The sequence below is a fragment of the Cervus canadensis genome, chromosome 24 (genome assembly GCF_019320065.1).
Source record: "Cervus canadensis isolate Bull #8, Minnesota chromosome 24, ASM1932006v1, whole genome shotgun sequence".
NCBI classification, from domain to species: Eukaryota; Metazoa; Chordata; class Mammalia; order Artiodactyla; family Cervidae; genus Cervus; species Cervus canadensis.
The window spans coordinates 3,269,247-3,295,955 of record NC_057409.1 but is presented as its reverse complement, the minus strand read 5'-3'; the positions used below and the strand labels follow the sequence as shown (position 1 = coordinate 3,295,955).

Here is a 26,709-nt window from a genome sequence, read left to right as displayed (position 1 = left end):
GCGACAGCAGCCTCTCTCGGAGCCCAGCCAGAGTAGGAAGCTGCTGTCTCCCCCATGCGGGCCCTAAGATGACATCAAAAGGATGGAAGCTTCCAGTCCCTGCTGGAATGTGGGTTTTCCAGCTGACTCAGACCGAGCCTGTTTCTACGGGAGCCACACTACACCACCGCTCAAGGGTTTTGGGGAGACAGAGTTCACAACCGGGAGGATTTTTGCTGCCCGTCAAACAAGCAGGAGCACGCCTAAGAAAGAACAACAAGGATAAACCCCCAAGCCCAGCTGGCTCAGCTCCCAGCCTTCGGACTCTAGGTTCTTGGACTCAGGGCCCCCAGGTGCCCAGAGCCTTGTCATTTAGCCAAGCTGCCCTCACGGTCTGGGTCCCATGGGGGCTGGTTGAGGGGCAGGGCGGGGAGTCAGAGCCAAGCTGAAGTAGCCAGCGGTGTGGACACGGGACAGGCTCGCCCTTGGGGCTCCCAGGACATCTGAGTTCAGCCTCTCTGAGCCTCGGGAGCGGCGTCGGTAAAATGAGGGTGAGAAAAACACCCCATGAAGGAAAAGCCCCTGGCACGGCCCAGGCTCCCAGCTCCGTGGTGGGGGCGAGCTCAGGGATTCTGGGGAAGAGGGTGGTGATGGGAAGGGCGGGGAGGAGAAGGCCCAGAGGCTGGCCCCACCGCCTGGCTCTGGAAGCAGAGCCGCGGGCCCCAGCCTGGCCCCTCCCCTGGGGACTTGGCCAGAGTGTCAGAGCTGGAAGCATCGTTGCATCACTGGGTGCTCAGGGGTTAATGATGGGGAGTGGACAGGACCCGGGTATTTAACTAATCGGGGAGGTGCCTGGAGATCAGAGGGCCCCTGCTGGCTTCAATCTCTCCCGAAGTCCAGCTTCTCTGCCCCCTGCTCCCCTCCCCACCCCCAGGATGAAGTGGCCCCCTCTTCTGACCTTCCTGTGCCTCCTGGGTAAGTGACCTTCCTGCCAGCACTCCCGCTCTGCCCCGGCTGGGAACACTCCTGGGGGCTCCGGAGCCAGGCCCCAGGGAGGGTGTCATCGGTCACCCTGAGGCCGGTGCTGGCCCAGGAAGAACTGGCCAGTGGAGAGGGGGCCAGGGGGCACGGCTGCAGCCTGGATGGCCTGGGGGGGGAGCAGGGGAGAAGGGCTGGCAGGGGCCCCAGACAGCTCCTGCTGCCGCGCTCCACCCCTCACCCGAGTTTCCCTTTTTGCCTTTAAACTGCCTGGGTGGGCGGGCCCCCACGGCTGCAGCAGCGGGACCCAGAGGAACTGGGGAAGTCTGGGTGGTCAGGAAGCTTATCCAGCGACATCTGATGGGACTTGATGGGGACAGAGTGCTCCTGAGGGGCGGGGGTGGGGGCTGACACCTGGGGAGAGGATCAGGAAACCGGGATGGGAGCCTAGAGGGTGAGTGGGGGGGTTGCTGGGAGACGGTGGAAGGAAAGCGGGGGTGGGAGGTCAGGTGGGGACACGATGTGGGTGAGGACCAGGAGATCAAGGTGCAAAGACGTCACAGGGACATCGCTACTGATTAGCGCTGTCGATCAGTCGCTCGTCGTGTCCGACTCTTTGCGATCCTGTGGACTGCGGCACACCAGGCCTCCCTGCTCATCACCAACTCCTGGAGTTTGCTCAGTTGAGTTTGTCCATTGAGTCTGTGATGCCATCCAACCACCTCATCCTCTGTCGTCCCTGTCATATTACTGATGAGCACTGTCCTCATCGGGAGTGAGGTGCTTGGGGAGGTGGCGGTTCCCGAGACGATCAGAGAGATGCCTGCACTCAGATGTGTGGGGACTGCAGCTGGCCGCAGAGGGTGGGGCCCCGAGGGAGCTGATGCCCTCCCCGCTCCGTCCCCGCAGCGGCCCTGGCTGGCGGGAACCTGGTCCAGTTCGGGGTGATGATCGAGAGGGTGACCGGGAGGCCCGCACTGCAGTACAATGACTACGGCTGCTATTGCGGCGTCGGCGGCTCCGGCTGGCCGGTGGACAAGACAGACTGGTGAGCAGGCGGCCCAGCCGGTGGGGAGCATCCTGGGCAGAGCTGGGGGCGCCTAGGGAGCTGAGACTTGACCCCCCTCCCTTCTGAGCCCCACTGGGCCCTGAGCCCCCCAGGCGGCCCCCGGCCCAGCCCAGCTGGGCTCACAGGCCCCTTCAGGCCGAGCACGACCTTCCCAGGTGCTGCTACGCCCATGACTGCTGCTACGGACGCCTGGAGAAGCTGGGCTGCGAACCCAAAATGGAGAGGTACCTCTTCTCTGCCACCAGGCTCAGCATCTTCTGCGGTGAGTCAGCAGACCTGGGGGTCCCCCAGGCCCCGGGGGAGGGGAGGGACTCCACCAGGAACCCCTCTCCTGATGGAGACCCTTGAGCCTGACCTGGGCAGGAGAAGCGGGTCTTCCATCGCCACAGCGTTAGGGAGAGGCGTGTCCCTGCGCCCAGACGCTCCCGTGGCACCCAGGCTGGAGAGCCCGGGACCCATCAGCTGCTGCCCTGGAACCCCAGGAACATCTCCCCATTCAGAGGTGACCCCCCAGCTCCAGCCTCTGAGGGGAGGAGCAGAGGGACAGCGCTGAGCCCGCCCCAGAGGAGCTGCACCCAGACAGCCCTCCCCCAGGTCTGGGAGGCCGCTAGGGGCAGGTCCCCAGGACAGGGCCTCGAGGGCAGAGCCCCAGGCGCAGAGGCTGGAGCTCGGACGTGGGACCGCAGACCCCACTCCCAAAGGCTGACCCACTGCACCGAGGCGCCTCTTTGCCAGGCCCCACGCCCACTTGGACCAGTTAGCGTTCTCCTCTGCTCCCGGCCTGGAGAAAGAGCCGGACCCGAATCAGAGTGTAGCGAAGGGCTCCACGCAGCCCAGCCCCATGGAGGGAACTCACACCGGAGAGCCAAACCTTCTTCCTGCTGCAAAGCCAGGAGCAGCCTGGAAGGCGGGGGGCAGGCCCAGGGCGGTGGGGCACAGCTCAGCGGGGGTGGGAGGGTCAAAGAAGACTCAGATCTCTGGGGCCTGTCTGGGGGTGGGGCGGGACGAAACCAGAGCCATGGAGGCAGGCTGGGCTCCGAGTTTCCTGTTCCCACCGCCACCCACTCAGCAAAGCGGCTTTGTCAGGTAATGAGCTCCCCGTCACTGGGAGTTCATACGAGGCTGGGAAGCCGCCTGTCAGGGACAGCATTGGAGGGTGAGTGAAGGGAGGGGTCAGATGAACAGGGACACAGGTTCTGGGAGTCCCCTCCCCACCGTGCGACTCTGGGCAAGGGACAGAAACCCTCAAAAGCTTCTGCTTCTTCATCTGTAAAAGGGAGACCTACCTCCCCCTGGCCCAGCCTAGCCCAGCTCCTGGTAAGAAGCCCCAGGGGAGCTGACATAGCTCTTAAGCCCTCGACAAATCTGAGTTCTGCTGAACGAGCAGCTGAGAGCAGAACCTGGAGGGGAAATGTGGCTGACCTTTGCGAGGGACCCTGAGGAAGCCGGACATGTCTGAGCGGGGGGACATCTTCGCGGGGACAAAAAGCAGCCGGAGCGCCTAAGGGCAGACAGAGGCAGTGGAGGCAAGAGGAGGCTTTGAGGCCCCTGGAGCCCACCGAGCTGGTGTCAGCCCCACTCCCCAGGCTGGGTGTGGGCCCTGAGATAAATGCTGGAAAAAGGGGCTCCAGCCCCGCTGAGGGAGGCAAGTGCAGGCCCCAGCTCCAGGCCCTCTGGGGCACGCCCAGGCCACCCGGGACGAGCTGTTGCCTTTCACTAGTTTTCTCTCTGGCTGATGGCTGGCGGCACCATCCATTGCGTGGGAGAAGGGGTCGCCCAGAAACACAGCCCGCCCTGGGCTGGGGCAAGGAACAGCGAACCAGGTGGCCTCCCCGTGGGGAAGGGGCTTGGGGCAGTGCAGTGGGTTTGGGAGAGGGAGGAACAGCAAGGACAAATCTCCAGGCTTCCAGCGTCCCTGGCCCCAGCGGGGCCTCGGCACCCTGCCCGTTCTCTCACCCAACCCTGGAGCATGCCCCCGGTGAGCATGGGCTTCCGGGTGGAGAACGTGGACCCCAGCGCGCTCCCCTGCACATGGCTGGGAGTGGCGGGCCCAAGGTTCCCGGGCCCTGACTGCCCTCGTCCCATCCAGCCGGCAGAACCAGCTGCCAGCGACGGACCTGTGAGTGTGACAAGAAGGCCGCGCTCTGCTTTCGCCGCAACCTGGGCACCTACGACCGCAAATACGCCCATTACCCCAACAGGCTGTGTACCGGGCCCACCCCGCCCTGCTAAGGGCGCGCTCTGCCTCCCGCCCAAGGCCTCCGGAGGGTTAGCACCAAAGGCTCTCCCGCCGGAAAACTCCTTTCCCAGAAGCCCATCCTTCCCTGAGAGGCCCCAGACTCAGCCCTGGACCGTCCCTGGCCTCCCTGGCCACAGCGCCCTCAAGAAGAGCCACACCGGGGGCGGGGCCTGGGACACCCAGAAGATTCTACAACCCATCCCCTGGGCTATCAGGCCCTCTTCTGAATATGTGAATAACGTTTGCCCAGGATTCTGACACCGGCCCTCGGATTTGTCCTAGGGCTTCATCAGTCTCCGGTTCCACTCACTCCTCTGTGTCTTGAGCACCCAGCAGCGTGCTAAGCACGGGACGCGGCGCGGGTCTGGCTCGGGCGGCCCCTGCATGCAGTTCCAACACCCTGTCCTTGCAATTTTCCGTTACAGTGAGTTTTTGTGATTCTCTTTTTTTCTAACGTCTTACCGTCTTATCCAAGATAATAATGGCAGTCTCTAGCAGGAATATTTCTGGCCATATGGCATAATGTGAAAAGCATGCAAAATACCAACCTAAAAATATTGTCCCCACCATGTCATCAGGCTTCAAATCCCTCCCATTAGAATTCTGGCTTAGAGTGAAAAGGGGCTCTCAAATAATCTTATCCAAAGCCCTCCCTCGGCAGAGGGGCACCAGGAGGTCAGAGAGGGAAGAGGGGTGTCCTCACCCCCAAGCCAGTGGGCCTTCTTCTTCATGAGTCGATACCAGTCACTGCCCCTCTGACTGTCATCACGGACAACCCAGAGTGCCCAGGGAAGGTCAGCTGTGCGGATACCCACGCCAGGCCCGGCTCCTGATACGGGGAGGGGAAGAGGCAAGATGTCTACATCCTACATCCAGCATCCTGAGGCTGACTTTGGAGCGAATTTAATGCACCAAAGGATTCCCATCAAACTGGAATGCAGCCTACCTGGCAAGAAATAGGCTTCAGCAGATTCTACTCCTAAATACAGACATGACACTCCACTGTCTGTAATATGCTGAGAAAATCTCCCAGGGTTGGGATGAGCCTATTCAGCGAGATAAAGCACGTGGAGACGCACCGCAGAGGCGCAGCTCACGGTGCTCAGGGAATCAACGCACACTCCCTCTCTCCATTTCTTGGCCTGTGTACAACGTCCAGGGCTCTGAGGGCAGGAAAGAGCCTGATGCCATCGAAAGGATGATCATCATAAATTTTAAAAGGTGAAGAAGTTCTCTGCCGGCCACACAAACAAGAGAGGGGCAGATGCGTGATTTGCTGCTATGACTGACTCAAATCCTGGGTGAAAAATCACCAGGAGATGAGGTCTTCAAGTGCCACGGGGACAGGTGGGGAAGAGAGGACCGCGTTTGTTAGGAAGCGTGGTCCGGAGGTGCCCTCTGGTGCCCATTTCATTCAGGCTGCCGGGAGGAAACAAATTTGGTTTAAACCTGGATTTCCCTTTGTCAGGGGGGCAAAGGGTGTTTCAGGGCTAGTGAAATCAGTCCTCTCATATCTTCAATAATAAACAAGCTGAGAAATAACAAGTCCTTAAAGACATCTCAGAATGATGGTGCCGTTGCACACACGAGAAACACAGGAAGAAGGATCTGACTCGGGAGAGATGAAGACAAGGTGGTGTTCTGGGCGTGAGGCATGGCTGCAAGGACCTGGGGACGCGACAGTTGTTTAACCATCGGACAGGGTGAAAATTAAAGCTTGAGAGCAAGCCTTGGTGCAGCCTGTCTTCCCAGGAATCAATAAACGTTTGGTGAATGAGTCAGTGATTCCGTCTAACTCCTGTTTGTGCGTCTCTATAGTCCACACACTCGATTTCCAGCTGTAGACTTGGTGGAGAGGACTGAACAGAGGAAAGCAGAACCCTGAATTTGATGTTGTTGCAGGTTCCAGGTAGAGCCTTCTGCCCTGCCAGGGAGCAGCAGCGTGTCACTCAAGACCTCACTGCGCAGGAAGCGTGTGAGAAATGCAGAATCGTGGACCTGGTCCCAGACCTGCTGGTTCACAAGACCCCCAGGTGGTGCATATGCACCCTGAAATCAAAAAGCACTGATAGACGGCCACTTCCCCGGCTTCCACACTTGTCAAATGGAACAGTGACACGTCCCAGGCAGGCTGGTTATAGCAAGGTTTTAATAAATCACCATGTATGAATGTACACAAAATAATGCCTAGCACCTTATAAAGAATCCCGTAAGTGAATGACAGTCATAGTAACAATTCCAAACATTTATCAAGCACTTGGCATTCACCAGGCACTGTTATAAAAAAAAAAAAAATGCTGTTTCTCAGTTCATTGAATGAGTGAATGAATGAATGAGGCATGGGACTAAATCAAGGCTGAAAGCTCTGTTACCTCAATGTTTCATAGCTTGCCTCTCCAATTTTGATGATAGGACTTGGGTGAGTTTTGCTTTTGTTCCTACCTAGCCCCTAGCATAAGCTATGAACCAAGTGTTCAATTAAATAACTTGCTGAATAAGTGGTTAGAAGTCAAATCACATTGGAATTTCCAAGTTAAAAGTCCAATTATGATTTCATGGACATTTGTCTGCTTCCTTAGGGTTCTTTGTAGTCTTTGGAGAGACTGCTGGAGAACTGAATACTGTATTAAATTTCATCCTTTCCCTCAATACACTTTCATACAAACGATGCTCCTGGCCCCTCGCTGAATGCTGGAGACAGACAAGTCTGGTGTGGCCAACCGCCAGACAGATACCACCAGCCATGCTACCCTAGTTGAGTGTTGTAATGGAGCCAAAAGCGGGCTCTCAGAACCAAATGTTCCTCAGCCCTTCATTCTCCATCGTCCACCAACACCAGCTTCGTTTCCCAGAGTTTGATTTCCATCCCATCACTCTCCTGCCCTGAACCATCTATGGCTCCCCATTGTCCACTGACCCCTGGCATTCAAGCTTGGTTTCATGAGCTTTTCCAGGCCTTTATCCCGCCACATGTATTTCTCTATGCTCCTCACCACTGCCAGGCCAGGCCCACCTCCCTTTGCAGTTCTGCAATAGCTTCCTTCAACCTAGAAGCCTCCCTCTTCACAGACTCATCGGCACGTTCACATCCACGTGCTGAGAGGCACATCTCAGATGCTACCTCTTCCATGATGTTTTTCCACTTGGAGGAGATCTCGCCCTCCTCTGAAGGACCAAGCAATGTGTTCTTACCTTTCCTAGGGATACTTACCCCAGTTACTTGGGCTCTCATTTTGGGTTCCTACATGGTGCAGACTGCCCTGAATTCAAATCTGTGATCTTGGACCCATCATTTATCCCCTCCTGTGTAAGATGGGGATGGGACCATCAGCCTCACTGGGTGGTTTTAGGGTTTAAATGAGACAACTTACTCAAAGTGCCTGGAGCCTCAGAGAGCTCCATCTGCGCTAGGTCACTTTGCATTTTTGTCCCCCCTACTGAATCCATCTGTTCCACTGAATCCACAGATACATGATCATGGTGATTTTACAGACGTGGCATCATACACATGATAAATACTGTACTGATTTACTTGAAGAGCCCCATGGCTCACTACTCGGAGACTCGTTTATCTTCAATGGACATGTGTTTGGAAATCGTTAACCTTTTGTGCCCTGAACGTATGTCCTATAGAGGCAATGAGGCAACTGGCAATTGGCTAGAGATGGCGTGCAGCGTTTCCCTGGAGGGCTGCTACCTGTGATGTGCGCCAAGGTCGTAAGTGTACACGGAAGCAGACTTGGAACACTGTAAATGTGGTCAGGAGGGATCAGGAATGCCTGATGTTTGGAATTCATTCAGCAAGTGCAGCAATAGTCTTCTGGTGGCAAACGACATGTGACAAGCATTTGAAGAAAGGAGTCCCCAGTCTGTCTCCAAATGAACCGTCCATCCTTAGTAAACTCTGTCCCTAACACATGGGAAATCCCACTCTCTCACTCGAGGGGTTTGATTATGCTGGCCCTTCGGTCCCAAAAACCTCACTCCCCATTTACACCTATTTCCCTTTTCATGCCTCATCTAAATGACACTTCCTCCACGGAGCCTTCCTTGGTTTCCCTTCTGAACTCACAGCCTCTTCCTATCAGTACTTCCTGTTAAGGCCTGTCTTCTCTTGGGTCATAGTTATGTGTCCAATTTCACTGCTGGGCTGAAAGGTTTTCGAGGACAAGGTCCATGTCTGATTCAATGCCCAGAAGTAAAGATTCCAATACAGCACAGGTTCAGTAAGTGATAAATTCCTGGATGCTTTGATTGGTGAATAAATTGAATGAAAGCTGAGTATCTTGATATAGCTAGGTCCCTCTACCTAGGGAATTTCAGACAAGTTTCTCCAAGATGGAAAAGTTTTTCTGCTGCCAAACCAGAATCCACCAATCAGCAGGACTGGCCTAGATCCTATTTAACACAGAAAGTTCTAAATCACTGCGTCACTGCGGTCTGAGGGCGCACTCTGTCCAGCAGTCCAGCTAAACCCATACTGAAGCAGAGCATTTACGACAAATTTTGGTTCTACCTCAAGGGGGACACGCACTTTCTGCCCATCTGGGGAAAGGTAACTTTAATCCTGGGTTTTTCAACCCTGCTTTCTCCTAGACAACCATGACCAGTTACCAAGAGGGGATACGGGAACAGCCACTTTCCCCTTATGGCATCTCAGTCTGGGACCATAAATTATCACTCACCCAGAGTAAGCAAGGTTGTAGCCTGGAGGAAAACCTAAACAACATACCATATTCCTTTAATTGTCCCCTCTGAGGCCTGAGGACACTTCCGCCCTTGCAGACTCACCCGACCTCACAGGTCACCAAGACCCAGGCAGGCAGCCCCAGGACCACCATGCAGCCCAGCAGGCGGCCCACGGCCCCAGCAGAACCACTGAGGAACAGTACCAAGGAGGCCATAGACGTTCTCCACCTGGGAGAGGGGACAGACCCTGCACCATGGCAGCATTCCGGTCCTGGTGGATCTTTCAGAGATTCTCAGCTGAGTGAACAGGGTCCGGAGTCTGGGCCTCACAGGCTCAGGAACTGGATAGCATCTGTGCACCCCAAGGTCTCCAGGTCACGGAATGAGGCAAACATCACACGGGGAGGACAGTGACCGGGAGGGAGGGAAGGGATGGCCTCGCCAGCGGCTGGAGAAGTCCCCATCCACCCAGGGTGGGACCGGACCCCTTTCGGCATCAAGGTACCGTGGGGCCCATTCACAGGCTGCTTGACGAGCACACAGAACAAGATCAGGCGGGAACCTAGAGGCCAAAACCACGAGGCCGCAGTGCGGCTGGCGAGACGGCGGCAACCTCGACCTCAGGACTGGCCCCGACAGTCTCGCCTAGGGGCCCGGCCCTCCGGTGCTCTGCGGCCGCAGCCCCCTCCCCTTCCCGAGCACCCCTTCCAGGTAAGCCTGTGCGGTCATACCACCCACGTGTGTCTGGGGGAAGGCGATCCCTCCTGGAACGGGGTCAAACCCAGCCCCAGAGTCCTGCAGAAACCCTCGGGGCAGCCAAAACACAGCTGCTCTGTATTTAGACAACGGCTAACTACGAGAGACGTTCTCAGACACCCAGCAGTAAGCGGAGGAGGGCCCGGCCAGTGTGTGCGGCCACACTCACCCGGGCGGAAGCTGCAATCAGCTGCTTGAGATCAGTGAGATCCTGAACAACTGTCCGCGTGTGGAACAGGCCCAGCTTCCTGTAAAGTCTCCAAGAAGGACCGGCAGGCTCTCCGCCTCGTGCAAACGGCAGTCAGACAGTGACAAAGACAACTGGAAGCTCTGTCTTTAAACCAGAATTTATTGGTATACAAAACCCCATCTCATAGATAAAGTGGCACATCTCCGCAGCTTCTATTGCACCAAGTATTGAAGATTAAAAACAGACAAAAAAGAAAACATTTGGTTCTGGAGACACTGCGAATAGCCAAGTACAGTACTTTGGTAAATAAAAACCAAAACGGTTCAGAGTAACACAACGCGAGGAAAGAAGGAAGAAATGAACTACGGACATCAGACAATGGTCACGTTTCCCTGTCGAGCTCCACGGATAAGGCGAGACTTGCTCAGTCTCTGGGTCATGACCCCACAGAGGTCTTGGGTATCTCCGGCCTGCAGCGAGAGCAAGTGTAGTGCAATCAGGAGAAAAAGAGAAGGTGGCTGAGCCACAGGGGCTCCAGTGTTCACAGACCCGCCTGCCCTCCCTCATAAAGGGGACTCACGCCCAGCAGCGCTTCCCCGTCAGCTCGAGGAGCACAGAGGTTTGCAGTCAGTCTCCTGGCTCTACCCTTCTCCTGACTGAGCTCAGCATGGCTGGAGGCTGGAAGGGTCGCTCCGGGGAGGCCAAGGGCCGTTTCCCCCACGAAGATGAACCATGGGAGGAACCCGCAGCCGCACTCCTCCGCTGTGGCCGAGGGACCTGTCGGGGATCGGAGCGCAGGCCGAGGTCTGGGGCCGCACTCACACCCCCATCACGGACGGCTGGCAACGGTGTCCCAGTGGATGCCGAGATGGGAAGGGGAGGGCGGGCTGCTGAGCTTTCACCAGCGGTCACGACCGCCCAGCGCTGCGGCTCAGTGAGCACAAGCTGCTCTGGACCGGGGGACGCCCTGCTTACACCGAGGTCACCACAGACGTTCATGCCTTCACAGAAGTCATTCCTCACTGGAATCAGCTCCTTCTCAAGTACCTTTGCAAGGATGCTAAACATTTTAATCGAGTTACAAAGTAGTCTGAACTACGAGAGCAGGACTCTAGAAGGTGATCCCTCAGAGGAAATGGGTAAGAGCCTGAGGTTTTCACAGGGCATGTTACCCTGGACACATGGGGACAGGCAGTGACCAGGCCCAGCTCCTGCCCGGGCCTGGGTTCTGGGGGCGCCTTCTGAGTTCAGTACTGTGCACGCACTCCATGACCGCTGCTCAGCGTCTCTGCTGCAGACCAACTGCCCATCCCCTCTCTCGTAGGAGATGGCAGAAGATCTGCTATCATTTACAATCGAGATCTTCAACTTAACAACATCAGTGGAAACATACAATTTGTTTTAGAGTCAGAAAGACACGCCTTGTAGAAAGTGCCATCATCAAATCACCTCAGAACCACCGTCGGAAGGCCCCGAGTTTGAGCAACGCTTGTTCTGAAAGCTGAGATGAACCAAACAGTGAATGATGAAAATGTCAAAACAAACAAACAAACAAAAACAAAAAAACTGCATCAGACTCTGAGTGTAAAGGTTTGCCATAGATAGACAGAGCCTTGAGGTAAAAAGGTGAAGAGCTACGTGCCTACCCCAGGTGGGGGTCAGAGAGGGCCACGGCCACGGCCCCAAAACCAACAAGCGCCGCTGTCACCCCGCCCACACCGAGCCTCCTGGCCAGGGAGAGCGTGAGTCAGCCCCAACCAGGAATCCGACTTTCCTTCAGCCGACTGCACGCTCTGAGCTGAACGTCTCACAGAGGTAAACCGACAGCGTTCCATGTGGACCCAGTAAAACCCAGGCAGTCTAGAGAGTTTCTCAGAATGAGAGAAACTGCACACTCGCGACAGGGACTCCCTGCGAGGCAAGCGCAGCCCTGTGCCAAGCCCACCTGACCCCCGCCTCTCGGCATCTCCCACCGGCAGAGCTCCCCGGGTGAGGAGGCGGCGCGTCAGAAACCACCCCCGCGAAGCCCGGCCCCAGGTGCCCCACAGCGGAGCTCCCAGAGCCCTCGGAATCACACGGGGTGTGGAAGTGCGTCCAGAGCTTATAGGGGGAACTACAGACAAGCTCGACCCTTCAGACTCTTCTTTCTGCCACAACTCTTCGACCAGACTTCACTCCTAAAAGCATATGCTATTACTGAAAAATTAAATATACATACACAACTTCTAACATCTCCTGGTGGCAACTATATTAATTTAGAAGTTATGGTTCTATGCTGTTTTAATACATCTACCTCTAGTACAAAGCTGTTGCCACTAAAATTTTATTTTGACCTTTAAAAAAATCTTTTTTTAAAAAAATTCATAAAACTTTTATGTACAGCTTATAAGACAAGTAAGCAGCTATGGACCACCACCCCATCCCCTTTCTCCTGACCAAAGCTACCAAGATAACCCCACAGAACAAACATCTAACAGCCACAGAGGTTAAGAAAACTTCACTTCTCACAATGCAGTGCACCTGAGTAACCGCACCAGGTAACCACCACTGACCAGTCATCCTAGGACTAATAAACACGCCAAGCCCCTACTTGGCTGCCAATAATGTGGTTCTCCAGAGCCTATCGAGGCAGCCAACTATCACATGGATTCCATCTACCTCATACTTTGGTGGGACAGAGGCAGGGAAGTTTAAATTTAAACCCTTAGCTAGAAGATATCACCAAAGTTGGATACATGTACCCCATCCCAAATAATTAACATACTCAACACAGGCCAATTATAACTGGAAAACTGTGAAATAGTAATGTAAGTAAACTACTGAAGCCACTAGATTAGTTTTTAAAACCATTTACCCAAGAAAAGGTGAAGCCTATCCTCAGAATTCGGTAATTCATAAATAAATGCGCCCAATATTCTATAGTAACTCTTTAGCAACTTCTAAAACCCAATAGAGCCCAAGGCCAGCTTCTTTAACCATGTAAATAAAGCAATCCTACTACTTCTGACGATAGGTCTCCCTCCGCTATTTCTGACTCCTAATTCTGCTGGATTCCTGGTAACACAATCTTCACTGTGTGAGAGGATCTGGTCTCCTGAATCCTCACAATACAAACATTCAAGAAACAGTGCTCACTCACTCAGAAATGCTCAGCCACAGTGGAAACCCAGGAGAACAGAGCCTAAAGCACTGGACCGCACTCCCTTGGAGTCGGCGAGGCAACAGAGATGGCTGACTTCCTTGTACTGAGCGCCAGAAGCTCTAACTCAGGACTCTGCAGTGTGCAAAGAAAAAATGCTATGCCGTTTCTAAGCCTGCTACATGTTATGAAGTACTGTACCAGGATGTCCTGGGAGCACCTCCAAGAGACTACTGAGGCTCCAACCACAAAAAGTTACCAAAGTCCAACAAACAAAAAATTAAAATACATTATCAAAACCAAAGAAAGCAAATTACTTGCTGATAAAGACAACCTGCTAAAGCCAAGGGCCGCCCACACAATGCTATGTCTACACATGTCAAACCTTCTTATCAGCTTCCCTTTGCCTTGGAACTCTTGTCATTTTGAAATCTCAGATGGAGGAGAAAACCAGTAGCTTACGTTTCAGTTCAGCAAATATTATTTCTCCAAATATTAGGTCTTCAAAAGGCAAAAACGGTCCAAGATTGGCCACTTCAAGGGTTAAAGTTCACATCCATCTAACTGTTTGAGGGATGATGCCTCCCACTGCCCAAACCTGACTATTTCAGCACCGTGGAGCCACTGCAGGGCCTCAGCCCAAGTGCTTTCTCAGCCCAGCTGGTCTACGCTAAGTCCCTGATGACTTCCAGAGGGTGCTGGAGAGTTTTTCCAAGAGCAAAATCCCAAACGGGGCTTAACTAGAAGAAGAAAGTGCAGCATTTTATGGGACTTAGTTTCACAATACTAAGAAACTAAAAAACAGCTCAAGTTACTTTTCCTCTGAAGGAATCTCTCTAAATCTAGGATAGCAAGGAAGAAAAGACAGTCAACTCACTTAAAATGTGAACATGAAAAACCTTAGCAGGTCTTCCAGACACTCTCTCCGTACAAAACAAAAAGAACTCTTCAGACTGCTCCTGTGCAAAACCTCAGACTCTGGCGATCTTTCCCTTCACAACTACAGATTCTGGACTGCATGCTTTCAGAATCCCAGACCTGTATCGTAAGCAGTCATACAGCATCTTCTTACCGTCAAGAAACAAGTATCAAACACTCAGCCACACTACCAATTTTCCAGCAAGGCCCAGGCCTAACTAACAGTCAGGCCTATTTATCATATGGCTTGAGTACAAATGAACCAGCAGTACCTGCAAACCCATCTGAACATCATGATCAGGAAGAGAAATGTGGTTGTTTAATTGCCAACCTGCATACAGGCCACAACCTCCCTATCACATTACTTTGGAAAAACACTTCCTGAATTATTCTCTGATTAACCTGGAGTAGAAGAAAGTTAATTCTAAACATGTACCTGAGTTGGAGATCATTTATAAACTATCCTGCAAATTAATGTCTGTTTGAAAATGAAACAGAAACAAAGGAAACTTGTCCTCTGAATTTCTAGCAATTAATCTAAACTACTTCATGAACAATTACAGCAAACTCACCCCAAGTGTTAAGGAAAGATCCCAGGGTCACCAAACTCTAAATCTTCAGGGCAAATAAAACCACACTTAAAAGTTTTTCTGTTTTGTTTTTTTTTTTAACCTAACTATCCACCCCTAAAACTCGATATTTTAATCACAGAACATGAATGGCTTCACTGTACTTTCATTAAATAAAACACATCACTGGACAAAACTCTGAACAAAAAAGAGGCAGCTTGAAGGAGACTAACTCGGTGAGTGATTCTGTGGGTTGAGTTTTGTTCTGTAAAAGGACGGCCTCACTGGAAAGCCTGGCACACAGCCCTCCACTTTCCATTCGCTCCTGACAACTCCCAGGAGGCCAGTCAGATGCTGAGAGCCGCGAAGGTCTTCACCAAGGTGACCTGGGCGCCGGCGTCCGCCTCGCTCCTGCCGCTGTCCCTGCGGCTGCCCCTGCCCTCCAGGGCCCTGTGGCGCTGCCTCTCCTCCCGTCGCTTCTTCCTCTCCAGTCGCTGCTGCTCCCGCCTCTGTTTGTTCGTGACCTGAAAGAGGAGACTGCCACGTGAGTATACCCCCGTGCTAGGCTCGCAAATAAAGTCAATTCCATTCTCCTCCTGAAGTAATTCAAAACGACCTAAAGAAACATTAACCCTAGGCCAGATGGAGACAATGCTCAAAAATGCCACAGGAGGCCTTTCTGTGCGTAATGCCCCAGGGAATCCTAAGAGAATCCTTCCAAGCTTACTGCATCTTAGCCTCTGCCTGTGACTTTTTACATTACCTTACATTCTGAGCTCAGAATTTCCTGGTAAAAATCTTAACAAGAAGTCCCAAATTCAGTAAATGTCACGGTGTCATATACCAGTGCTGGGCTGGGAAGGGAGAAGTACAACCTTTCTTAGAAGCATCTGACAACTTACCAGAAGATCTTAAAAAGATGCACTTATCTATGCCCTTTAACCTGTTAATTCTTCTTCTGGGACTCTAGCCAAGCAAATCATGCAAATACAAAGATTTACACACAAGGTATTCACTGAAGGTGGTGGCATTTACAACAAATGGGATGCAAGCACATGATCAGCCAAGAAAGCCACCCACACGCTGTGACAGGCAGGAGAAGGAGCCGATCTGTGTACAGAGCAGGAACTCAGAGCATACCTCCTTCCATGCGTCACTGGAAAGTCCAAACAGGACAAGTGGGGTCTTCATTTCGCGTCATGATATACCCCCATGCACTCCCCGTATCTCCTACAATAACCACTTTATAAAATCAAAATAAAATCACATAGGAACACGAGCTCCAAGTTCCTGCCAAATCAGAGGCCCGACTGGGCGACCTGACTCACCCGCTCCCTCCCTCCCTCACCACTTACCCTGGCCGCCCCGTCAGGCCTACCTTCGGGAGCTGGTTTTTGTTCGCGTTGTTTTCCTCAGCAGGGCCGGCCTGCACCCTCCTGTCCTCAGTCCCGCCTTCACCCACACCCTGAGTCCCGAAGGGTCTGCCGCCACTGCCTCCCTCTGCCCATGAGGGAGCACGCTGCGTCAGCACGCCGCCACTGGACTCAGGGTCCTCCTCTGCATCTTCCAAAGAAACACCGTTTGTTAAACTGAAAGCCTAAGACAGCTACACAGCGTGACAAGTGTTAAAGACTCAAAGTACCTGGCTCCCTACATCACTGTCATTCAGAGAGCAAGTTTCCTTGAGGCAAAATTCCAGTATCAAGTCAATACAGTGGGGAACATAAGGAAAAAATTATTGGTAAAATCTGGAAGATAAATTTTAAAATAACCCGTTGACCAGTCTTCTCATCAGGTTCCTACCAGCTGAGTGCTTTATCAGATTAAACCACTTTTCAACATGAATTTTTAGGGGGAAATCTTTCATTTGTACCCCTAAAACAGAAAGGAAATAAGCTCTAAAGCTGTGCTCTCCAATACAGTGGCTACTAGCCACATGTGGTTGTTTAAATTAAAAATAAAGTTAAATAAAATTTTAGATTTAGTTCCTCAGTCTCACTTAGCCACCTGTCAAGTATATACCATAGGCAATAGCACAGACTCTACATAGCGCTGCTTTAAAATCACACGGATCAGCTTTCTAAGAAGGTACAACAAACATATAAGGAGGATAATAAAATGCCCAATCAGAAAGCTACTAATGTAACGCCAGGAACAGCATCTGGCGTAAAATGTCTGGCAATGAGTACTGAAGCCATTCAAAATAAATAACTTGGAAAAACAGATGTTAACATTTCTTTTCCTTCCTCTGAATCACAGAATTAAACTCAGTTTAAGCAAAGAAAAATTCTGAATTATCACCAGTTCATTGACACTAGTAATGTAAGTATTTCCATTAGAAAGGTAATTTTTCTCTCCATTCCATTTCAGTTATCACTTTGGTATTATACTGGAATCTTCTTTCTAAAAGGATAAGTCTTCCTTGACACTGTCCACTCCTCCAAAACTGGCTAGGTGGCCTTCCCGTGCACCCCTAGCCCCCTGTACCCCAACGTCATCACTCACGATTATGCCAGTTTACTCACCGTGCCCTCCCCACCAGACCACACACTCCCTGAGGCAGAGCTAGCACCAGTGAAAACCACCCGCATACACATGGTGCTCAATAAACAACTGCGATATGAATAAATGACAAGAGTTAACTGCCTGCCACTTGATTAAAAATGAAAATTTGATACCATCTATTAATGCACATACGTGGAATCTAGAAAAATGGCACTGATGAAGCTATTTACAGGGTAGGAACAGAGACACAGACCTAGAGAAGGACTTGTGGAAAGGAGCGGGCGGGACACATGGAGATAACAGGGACGCACAGACGCCGCCCTGCGTGGAGGGGACGGCCAGCGCGGAGCTGCCGTGGGGCGCAGCGAGCCCGGCAGCGGTCTAGGGTGACCTATGACCTAGAGGGCTGGGACTGGGGGGAGGCCCCACAAGGGAAGGATGTATGGGTACTTAATAGTTTATGCACGCTGTTCTGCAGCAGAAACAAGTCCAACATTATAAGGCAATTATTCTCCAATTATTAATAAAATTATTAAAATTAAATATTTGAAAAATCACCAACATAATCATCTTGAAAGCTTAAGAATATCAATCACAGACTTACTATTTCTTCTCCCCTGGTTCATCTGCAGCATGGCAATTATCGCAGATTCAATATTGTAATTTTCAGCTTCCAGGTTCTGAACAATCAAATTAAAATCCTATGAAAGAAACAAAGGAACACATCAGAATCTGGGTGTACTTTCTTGTCCATCTCTACATCAACAATTTGACACACAAAACGATGTAATTGAGGCAAGGTTTCAAGACTTTCCATCTAGAAAATGTCTTAATATTCTCAGCAAGGTGAACACCTGAAATAACAGTTTAATAAAGTGAATTCGTACAAAACTGCACTAGTCAGAAAATAATAAATAGACATACTTTCTTCGGATTTTGAACAATACTGGGTAAAGTGGAGAAAACAAGACAGAAATGAATAAACAGCTCTCAGTAAGTTACACGACATAACTAAATCAAACTACATATATCATGGGCCTACTTTGGTTCATCGGTGTTGGCATGCTAGAGTGGGCCACAAAACAGTGTGGCAGTTTCTCAAAAAGTTAAACCTGTACAGACGGGTTTTCAACAATGCCTGTCTATAAACCTGGGGTCCCCAACCTCCAGGCCACGGACTGGTCCCTCTTATCAGATCGGCGGTGGCCTTAGATTAGAAATAAAGTGCACAATAAATGTAATGAACTTGAATCATCCCCAAACCACCACCCCCCAGGCCCCCGCGATCTGTGGAAAAACTGTCTTCCATGAAACCACTTCCTGGTGCCATAAAGGCTGGGGGCCGCCGCTGAGCCGCGGCCGCCGCGCGACGAGCACTCACGGAGCAGCCGGTTGCGCCGCAAACTTTCTGGACAGCATCTTCCACTGCATCTCGAAGGCCATCTTCAAAGTCCATGCCCTGTGCCTTGCTTTTCTCTCTTTTATTTGATTCGTCTTGATGAAGCATCTGAAACTAAAAGACACAGAAAGAGTGATAATCATGGAACTCTAGCAAACTATGTTCAGAATCCTGAACACAGGAAAACACTCTATCATCTCAAAACATTCAAATATATGAAAAAACATTCAGAAACAATCCTAAAGGAACAGCAAGCACTAAGCTAAATTTCATTCACACACTGAGATTCCAGGCCACAACTTGAAATACTAAGAAGAAAGGCCCAGGAATTTCCCTATTGGTCCTGGGGCTAAGACCCCGTAATCTAAATGCAGCAGGCCCAGGTCTGACCCCTGGTCAGGGAACTAGATCCCACATGCCACAGCTCAAGAGTTCACAGCCACAACTGAAGATCCTGCAAGGCGCAGTGAAAATCAAACATCCCACATGCCACAACGAAGACCTGGCGCAAATAAATTTTTTTTTTTAAAAGAAGGCCCAAGATATGGGATAAACTGTTCAGTAAAAATGGCATTAGAGACCAACATTTTGGCAATGACTGTTGACTTGGACAGCACACACCTGTCTCAGCTGGATTCTAGAGCTGTGAACCTAGTAACAGAATCAATCTTCTACACGAGCACTCAATGAGCTTTTTCAGCAGAACAGCTCACCGTGAAGAGACACACAGATGACTCCCACCTGGCTCCCTAGGCCCTATCGTCTCACCAGCAAGCTGTGGTGTGCTGGAGCCCCTGTCCACACCAGACCATCACAGGTGAGCATGACTCCGCCAACTTCCCGTGCTACCACCACACTCACGGGAACCTGTGGTCCCAATTTCAAAGCCACCAAGAGCCGCTCACTTGGTGTCCACTGGACTTTATTATGACCTAAGCCCACTTCAGAAAAGCTAAAGTCATCCGTCCATGGCTTCCAATCACTTTCTCCCTCTGCTTGCTATTAATGCAGCAAGTGGAACATAAGCAAGGACACTTTTGCTTTCTGCCTATAAAAGGGCAAGTAGAAGCCAGCAATGTGCAGTATATTCCCTAGAATGTGTAATAAAAAGTAAAACCTATTCTAAAATTTTACCCTAATAGTTTGGCTATGTGTATCAGGATTCTTTGAAATTTATCCAAAGGAAATAATGTCACGGATAGAAAGGATTTATGTAAAAGTGCTCATCCCACTGCCACGAAGGGTGGTGAATAACTGGAAACAACTACAGGTTTCTTAGTGTGGGTGTAGTTAAATTACCCACAAACGGAGTTTCATTCCCACTCAAGTAAGGAACACAACAAGGATTTTCACTACCACCATGATTATTTAACAGTGTCTTGGAGAACAGCAGTGCAATTAGCCCCCCAATAAAGAAAAACTACAAGTATAAAACTGAAAAGGAAGAAGAAAAGTTATCATTATTTGCAGATAATTCTACACCTTAAAAAGAGAGAGAGAACAAAGAAATACTACTTCAAACAAAAAGAATCCTGGAAAGTCATACAAGAATCTAGTGCCCAGAATATATAAAGAGCTTCTTAGAACTCAACAACCAAATCACAAAAAGTTCAATTAAAACCGGTGCAAAGGACCTGAATAGACATCTCTTCAAAGATAAACAAATGGCAAACAAGCACATGAAAAGATGCCAAACATCATTAATCATTACAGGATGAAAATCAAAACTACAAGATGCCACTTCACATCTTGTAGGTTGGCCGTAATTTTAAAAAGAAAGAAGGAAAAATAACAAGTGCTCGTGAGGATGGAGAGAAAGTGAAGCCCTCAATACACCGCTGGTGGGAAAGTAAAATGGTACAGCTACACGCTGCGGAAAACAGTGTGGTAGTTTCTCAAAAAGTTACAGACAGAATTACCACATAACCCAGCAATTTCACTCCTATATACAGTTGACAGATCTGAACTTCACAGGCCCACTTATACAGATGTTTCCAGTAGTAAATACTGTAGTACTACATAATTCACGATTGGTCAAACCTAAGGATGCAGAACTATAGATACAGAAGCTCAGATTTGCAAGTGAACTATAAATTACACTCAGATTTTCAGCTGTGCATCACTGGTACCCCAACCCCTTGTTCACAGGTCAACTGTACACCCAAAACGTTGAGAACAAGTACTCAAACAAATACTATACCCAAATAATCAGAGCAGCACTATTCACAACAGCCAAAGAACAGAAACACCCAATGACCCTCAACAGATAAAAGGATAAACAAAATGTGGTATATCAATAAAATAGAGTACTATTCAACCCTGAAAAGGAACTAAGTAATATGTGCTATGACATGGATGAACCTAAAAAACATCACGCTAAGGAAAGCCAGACATAAAAAGCCACACAGTGTGTGATTCCATTTATAAAAAATGTCCTGAAAAAGTAAATCCACAGAGACAGAAAGTAGACTGGTACTGGCTGGGGCTGAAAAGGAACGGGCAGTAACTGCTTAATGGGCTCCAGGCTTTCTTTTGGGGTGCTGAAAATTATCTGGAACTGGATAGAGGAAGTGTTTACTCAGCTTTGTGGGTGTATTCAGTGCCACTGAATTGTACACTTGAAAATGGTGAATTTTACATTATGTGAACTTTACCTCAATTAAAAAGAAAGAAAACTCTGTAGGATAGCTGGGTATATACATAACTAAAATTCTGTTACCAAATTTCATAAATACAAATGTAAAGGGAACAAAAGGCCCTTTCCTTACAAGAGGAACAGTAAACATAAAACATCTAACAATAAAGTCAGCAAAAAATGGGAAAGAGCCATATAAAAAAAAAAACGCTCCTGCAGATAACCAAAAAAAGTCAATGAAACAAATAAAAAGCTTATCAGGTTCCCAGCTAAGAAGATTCAACATCATACATATGTCAATTTCTGCTTGTTTATTAATTTAATGAGATTACAATAAAAGGAAATATTACCAGGACTTTTTAGCTAGACAAACTTATTCTAACATTCATATGTAAAACAAAAAAGCAAAAATATACAGGCAACCATAAAAAAAGAAAGTAATGATGGGTGGAAAATTCTACTAGATTTTAAAATATACTTTCTTAATTATGAACACATGAACATATGAACAGAAAAAAACAGTGGAACAGAATCGATGTCTAGAAATAGACCCAACTACATATGGGAATTTAGTATATGAAAAAAGCAGCAAGCTAAATCAATGGAGAAAAAGATGTATAATTATAAAAATAAACAGTTTGCGTTCAAGTAAGTAACCACAAAGAAAAATATAGTTGAATCCATACATTCACATCTGTATATCAATATAAGTACCAACTAGAGACATGACCTAATTTTCTTTCAAAAAATGAACATTCAGAAGTACTAAAATAAACTATGCGAGAATTCTTTTTAAACTCAGAATGGGAAAGAACTTCCTAATAATGACCCAAAACCCAGAAGACATTTACCCGATGTCTTGAAAATGAGATAAATTTAACCACATAAAAATCTAAAATTCCTTCATAGCAAAGACAATATGAGAGAATAAAAAGACAGATAACAGACTGAAAAAAATTCTGCAACTCACACCACAAAGAGAGGCTAATTTTCCTAGTATATAGAGGATTTCCCAAAAATCACTAAGAAGACTGATCAGAAAAAAAAATAAAAAACATGCATACAGTTCACACACAACGAAGGACAAACAGGTTTTAAACACAAGAAAAGATGTATAAGCTCATTAATAAAAAAATAGAAATTAAAACTATGTTAAGATTTCTTTTCCCCTAAGTGACACAGATTTAAAAACTTGATAACACACTGCACTGGCAAAGGTACAGAAGAGACACATTGCAAGTGGGAGTGTAAACTGGTAAGACTTCTACAGAGAACAACTTGGCAATACCGACCAAGTTATAAATGCACACATCCTCTGATGTAGTAAGAATCTTCTAGGAATTTATTCCACAAATACACCCGCGCATGTGTGATAAGACATGCATATAAGGCACTGTATGTTGTTTGTAAAAACCAAGTTTGAAAGCCATCTAAAAGTCCATCGAAGGGCCTATTTAAGCACCTTATAATGCATGCACACACTACACAGCTATGGAGCCGTAGGTTTCTTATGTCCTGCTGTGAATTACTCTGAGACACGTTCCATTTGAAACGTGCAGAGTCCAGAACAGTACGCAGAGGACGCTACAACTGTGGGTGAGGAGAACGTGTCCCGGCAAAGGCAGGATGCGCCACACACACCCACACCCACCCACACACACCCACACCCACCCACCCACACACACACACACACACACACACACACACACACCCCCACACACACACACACACCCACACACACACACCCACACACACCCACACACACCCACACCCACACCCCCACACCCACCTACACCCACCCACACACACCCACACCCCCACACACCCACACCCACACACACCCACACCCCCACACACCCACACCCACACACACCCACACCCACCCACACCCACACACACCCACACACCACATGACTGACTGGTAATGTGCGTCTCTAGGGAATGTCATGGCACGCAGGACGCGCCACCCACACCCACCCACACCCACCCCATGACTGACCGGCACCTGCGCATCTCCAGGTCATTTTATGGCACGCTGACACTGGCTGCACCACTGCTTACCAGAGGGGCACACAGGGGTGACAGAGTGACTTTCACTTTATTTTTTTAATTACAAAGAAAGTGTCTAATCATGTGAGGAGAGACATATGAAATAACGGGGAAAAGCTATACAAATACGAAAAAAGTAACAAAACTGTTGATTCTGTGTATGTTTTATTTTCTTCTTTACTTTTTCTATAGTTTCCAAATTTTAGATATGAAGCATGAATTAATTTTAAAACATGGAAGTAATTTTAACTGTTTATATAAATTATATTCATGCAATCACAGCCATCACTGTGAGGGAAAGCAGAAGAATGACAATTTCATCCACTGCCCTCACCCAAATGAACAGTTTAAAAAAAAAAACAAGCCCACAGATTCTTAAAGGCAACTTTCTCTTAAAATGCGACTGGTGCTGGGCTCCAGGGCATGGAGCTCCCGACCGGCCCCTGCAGGGCCGAGTGCACAGAGGCCGGCGGCCTGGCTCACCTCCGTCTGCAGGCGTGCCGGCGCCTCAGAGTTGTCGTTGATCCTGCGCACGCTGTCGTAGTGCTCGCCATACCGGTAGGCGATGTGCAGCTCCCGCCCGTTGCTTTTATCCGTACCGCGGATCTGCAGGCAGAGGGAGAGGAGATGCCAGCGAGGATCTGCACAGTGTCCACGTCGGAAGAGAAAGGCCACCTGCCTCCCCAGGACGCCCGGTCAACAGGCTCTCTATAAAAGCAACTGGGAGTATCACTGTGATACTCCTAAGCAATTTTTTAATTATCTTTCTCCCACTCATGTGTGTATGATTCCATGTACTTAATATGCAACTAAATGGAAATAAAGCCATTTGAAAAGGCATGTCCAAAAACCAGGGGCAAATTTACCATGAAGTTAAGTAAGTGTAAGTTTCAGGAGCATCAGGACACCTCAGCCCCTCAAATGCTCAGGTTCCTTTCAGAAGGCAGGCCCAGAGGCAGATGCAGATTTGAGAGCCTTGCATCTCAGACAACTAGGGGCTCTCTTTGAGGAAAAAAAAATATAAAATTAAAAATATAAAATTGCTATCACCCCTCCCAAGACCTTGGAAGGGGGCCATAAAATTGAAGGAACTGATACTTAGGCTTCACAGAAAATCCACCCTGTCCTTAAAACAAAAACAGCATTTTTCATCAAACACACATTGAGAAACACACAAATGTCCCATCTGTATCAATTTCAAAACAAAACTATGTACAGCCGAGCAGCACCACTGCACTGCACACCCAGAAGTGCTGCTCATGAGGTGGTCCGTGTGAATGTGCCCCTGGAGCACAACCCGACCAGAAGAGTGCTCCTGGGAGTCATGCAACACACACGCCCTGAAATGGAGCCTGGGCAACGCCCCCAAACCACCACCTCCACAGAAACTCTGCGGTAATCCCCACGCTGTCCTTTAGAAAGCAGAGACTGTCTGTTAAATCCCCCAAATATCAGTACCTCCTTATTTTTGCGCAAAGTCATAGGCAGTTAAGAAATTATTATTAAATAGCATCTGTGGTCTAAAAACATAGCAAAACCTTGGAACAAACAGGAACCACACAGGTCTAGAAGTCAGAATCACAGAAGTTTTCCCAGGTAGAGTATCTAGGTCTCAAAGTGCAGAGAGTCTGGTTTTGACACATACAAAATAGAGCACTGCTCATCTCCCAGGAAGACTACTGGAGAGGAAATTAGCCAATCAGAATCTGTGAGTGACATCATTCCTACAGCACTTACATATTTAAATAATAACAACACACTATGTATGCATTATCCAAAGGAAAAAATAACTTGAGCACCAGTCGCCAAATTGTTAACTGTGCTGCTCAAGGCGACGGAGATCACAGAGGACTTTCACTTTCTACCTTACACATGTCTATATGGTTTACATAAGTATATATTCCATCTGCAGCCAAAAAAAAAAAAAAAATAGTAGGCTCTCAGTATAAACCACCTCATTATTAAGAGCTCCTACTCTTGACAGTAGCAATCAATTCAGTTTTAACTCTCAAATTTTATAAGATGCTTCACTGGGGTAAGGGGTGATGGGGGAAACCTAGTGGATAGTTCCAGTATACAGAAAATGTATTTAGTTTGAAAACACATACTTTGAATATTAAGCAATTCATAAAAGGGGACACTAGAGAAATAACTGGATTTGAGAAAAAAAAAAGTCTAACTATGAAGAATATCTTCCACAACTACCTAGAAAATTAAGAAACTTTAAAAAAGTTATTAATGGAGGAATAGGCAAGCTATAGTTACTAAGTTGGCACAGAGTATACTGCTTCAAGAACAGGATCATTATGCTGTATATTCAAATGATTTTGATGACTTCTGCTAAGCAGTAAAGATTTAAGGACAAAAAACTGGGACAATGAAGGAGGTAACCAGTCTTCCTGCCTCAAAGACATCCTGAGGAAGAGAGCGCCTCAGTAAACATATGATAGCTCTCCTCGGAGGACACGTGATGACACTACCCCAGAGAACAAACAGCACACGCAGATATTGTTTCCTCCGGCTCACCGTGTCCCTGTAAAGAGTCCTCACCTGTCTAGGGAATAGCTAATCTACCCTGCTGTAGTGCAGCTGTTAGAAGGACGTTACGCCAGACACAAAAGGTGACATATTTCCGTTTATGTGACATTCTGAAAAGGCAAAACTGTGCTGTGCAACACCACGGACTACAGCCCACCAGGTTCCTCTCTCCTGGGGATTCTCCAGGCAAGAATACTGGAGTGGGCTGCCATGCCCTCCTCCAGCGGATCTTCCCAACCCAGGGACCAAGCCCAGGACGCCTGCATTGCAGGTGGATTCTTTACTGTCCAAGCCACCGGGGAAGCCCAAGAAAACTGGAGTGGGTAGCCTATCCCTTCTCCAGGGGATCTTCCAGACCCAGGAATCAAACCAGGGTCTCCTGAATTACAGGCGGATTCCTTACCAGCTGAGCTACCAGGGAAAACCCAAAGGCAAAACTACAAGAGACAAATGAGATTAGTGGTTACAAGAATCTGGGGAAGAGGAGATGGGACTAGTGACTACAAAGAGGCACGAGGTAACTTTTTGGGGTAGTGGAAATAGTCTACATGTAGGTAGCCAGACATCCTGGAATGTGAAGTCAAGTGGGCCTTAGGAAGCATCACTACAAACAGAGCTAGTGGAGGTGATGGAATTCCAGTTGAGCTATTTCAAATCCTAAAAGATGATGCTATAGAAGTGCTGCACTCACTATGTCAGCAAATTTGGCCACTCAGCAGTGGCCACAGGACTGGAAAAGGTCAGTTTTCATTCCAATACCAAAGAAAGGCAATGCCAAAGAATGCCCGAACTACCACACAATTGCACTCATCTCACATGCTAGTAAAGTAATGCTCAAAATTCTCCAAGTCAGGCTTCAGTAATATGTGAACCGTGAACTTCCCGTATGTTCAGGCTGATTTTAGAAAAGGCAGAGGAACCAAAGACAAAATTGCCAACATCCACTGGATCATCGAAAAAGCAAGAGACTTCCAGAAACACATCTATCTCTGCTTTATTGACTATGCCAAAGCCTTTGACTGTGTGGATCACAATAAACTGTGGAAAATTCTTCAAG

At 48.8% G+C, this 26,709-nt stretch overlaps 2 protein-coding genes across 3 annotated transcripts in view; one reads left to right on the top strand and one right to left on the bottom strand.

Moving 5' to 3' along the window:
* The first annotated feature begins 4 nt into the window (after positions 1-4).
* On the top strand, positions 5-6,042 carry PLA2G2E (phospholipase A2 group IIE). Of its 2 annotated transcripts, none has more exons than XM_043445750.1 (4): positions 5-530; positions 1,867-2,005; positions 2,182-2,288; positions 4,116-6,042. In XM_043445750.1, the coding sequence occupies exons 2-4, from the start codon at positions 1,905-1,907 to the stop codon at positions 4,256-4,258; spliced, it is 351 nt and encodes a 116-aa protein (XP_043301685.1). In that variant the 5' UTR covers positions 5-530; positions 1,867-1,904; the 3' UTR covers positions 4,259-6,042. The 2 variants fall into 2 exon arrangements, with proteins under 2 accessions (XP_043301685.1, XP_043301684.1); XM_043445749.1 differs by lacking the exon at positions 5-530 and adding an exon at positions 721-954.
* A 3,997-nt stretch (positions 6,043-10,039) lies between these two features.
* OTUD3 (OTU deubiquitinase 3) overlaps positions 10,040-26,709 on the bottom strand; it is a 32,586-nt gene continuing 15,916 nt past the window's right edge. Inside the window, exons 4-8 of the mRNA XM_043445162.1 lie at positions 23,598-23,720; positions 18,413-18,544; positions 17,636-17,732; positions 15,905-16,089; positions 10,040-15,050 (exon numbers count right to left, since the gene is read on the bottom strand). Of these exons, the coding sequence (XP_043301097.1) occupies positions 14,874-15,050; positions 15,905-16,089; positions 17,636-17,732; positions 18,413-18,544; positions 23,598-23,720 (714 nt within the window). The 3' untranslated portion in view covers positions 10,040-14,873. The remainder of the gene's footprint in view (positions 15,051-15,904; positions 16,090-17,635; positions 17,733-18,412; positions 18,545-23,597; positions 23,721-26,709) is intronic.

Coding starts and splice junctions, on each gene's coding strand:
- PLA2G2E (XM_043445749.1), top strand. CDS start 915: ATGAAGTGGCCCCCTCTTCTGACCTTCCTGTGCCTCCTGG. Junction 955..1,866: donor GACCTTCCTGTGCCTCCTGG/GTAAGTGACCTT, acceptor CCGTCCCCGCAG/CGGCCCTGGCTGGCGGGAAC. Junction 2,289..4,115: donor CAGGCTCAGCATCTTCTGCG/GTGAGTCAGCAG, acceptor CGTCCCATCCAG/CCGGCAGAACCAGCTGCCAG.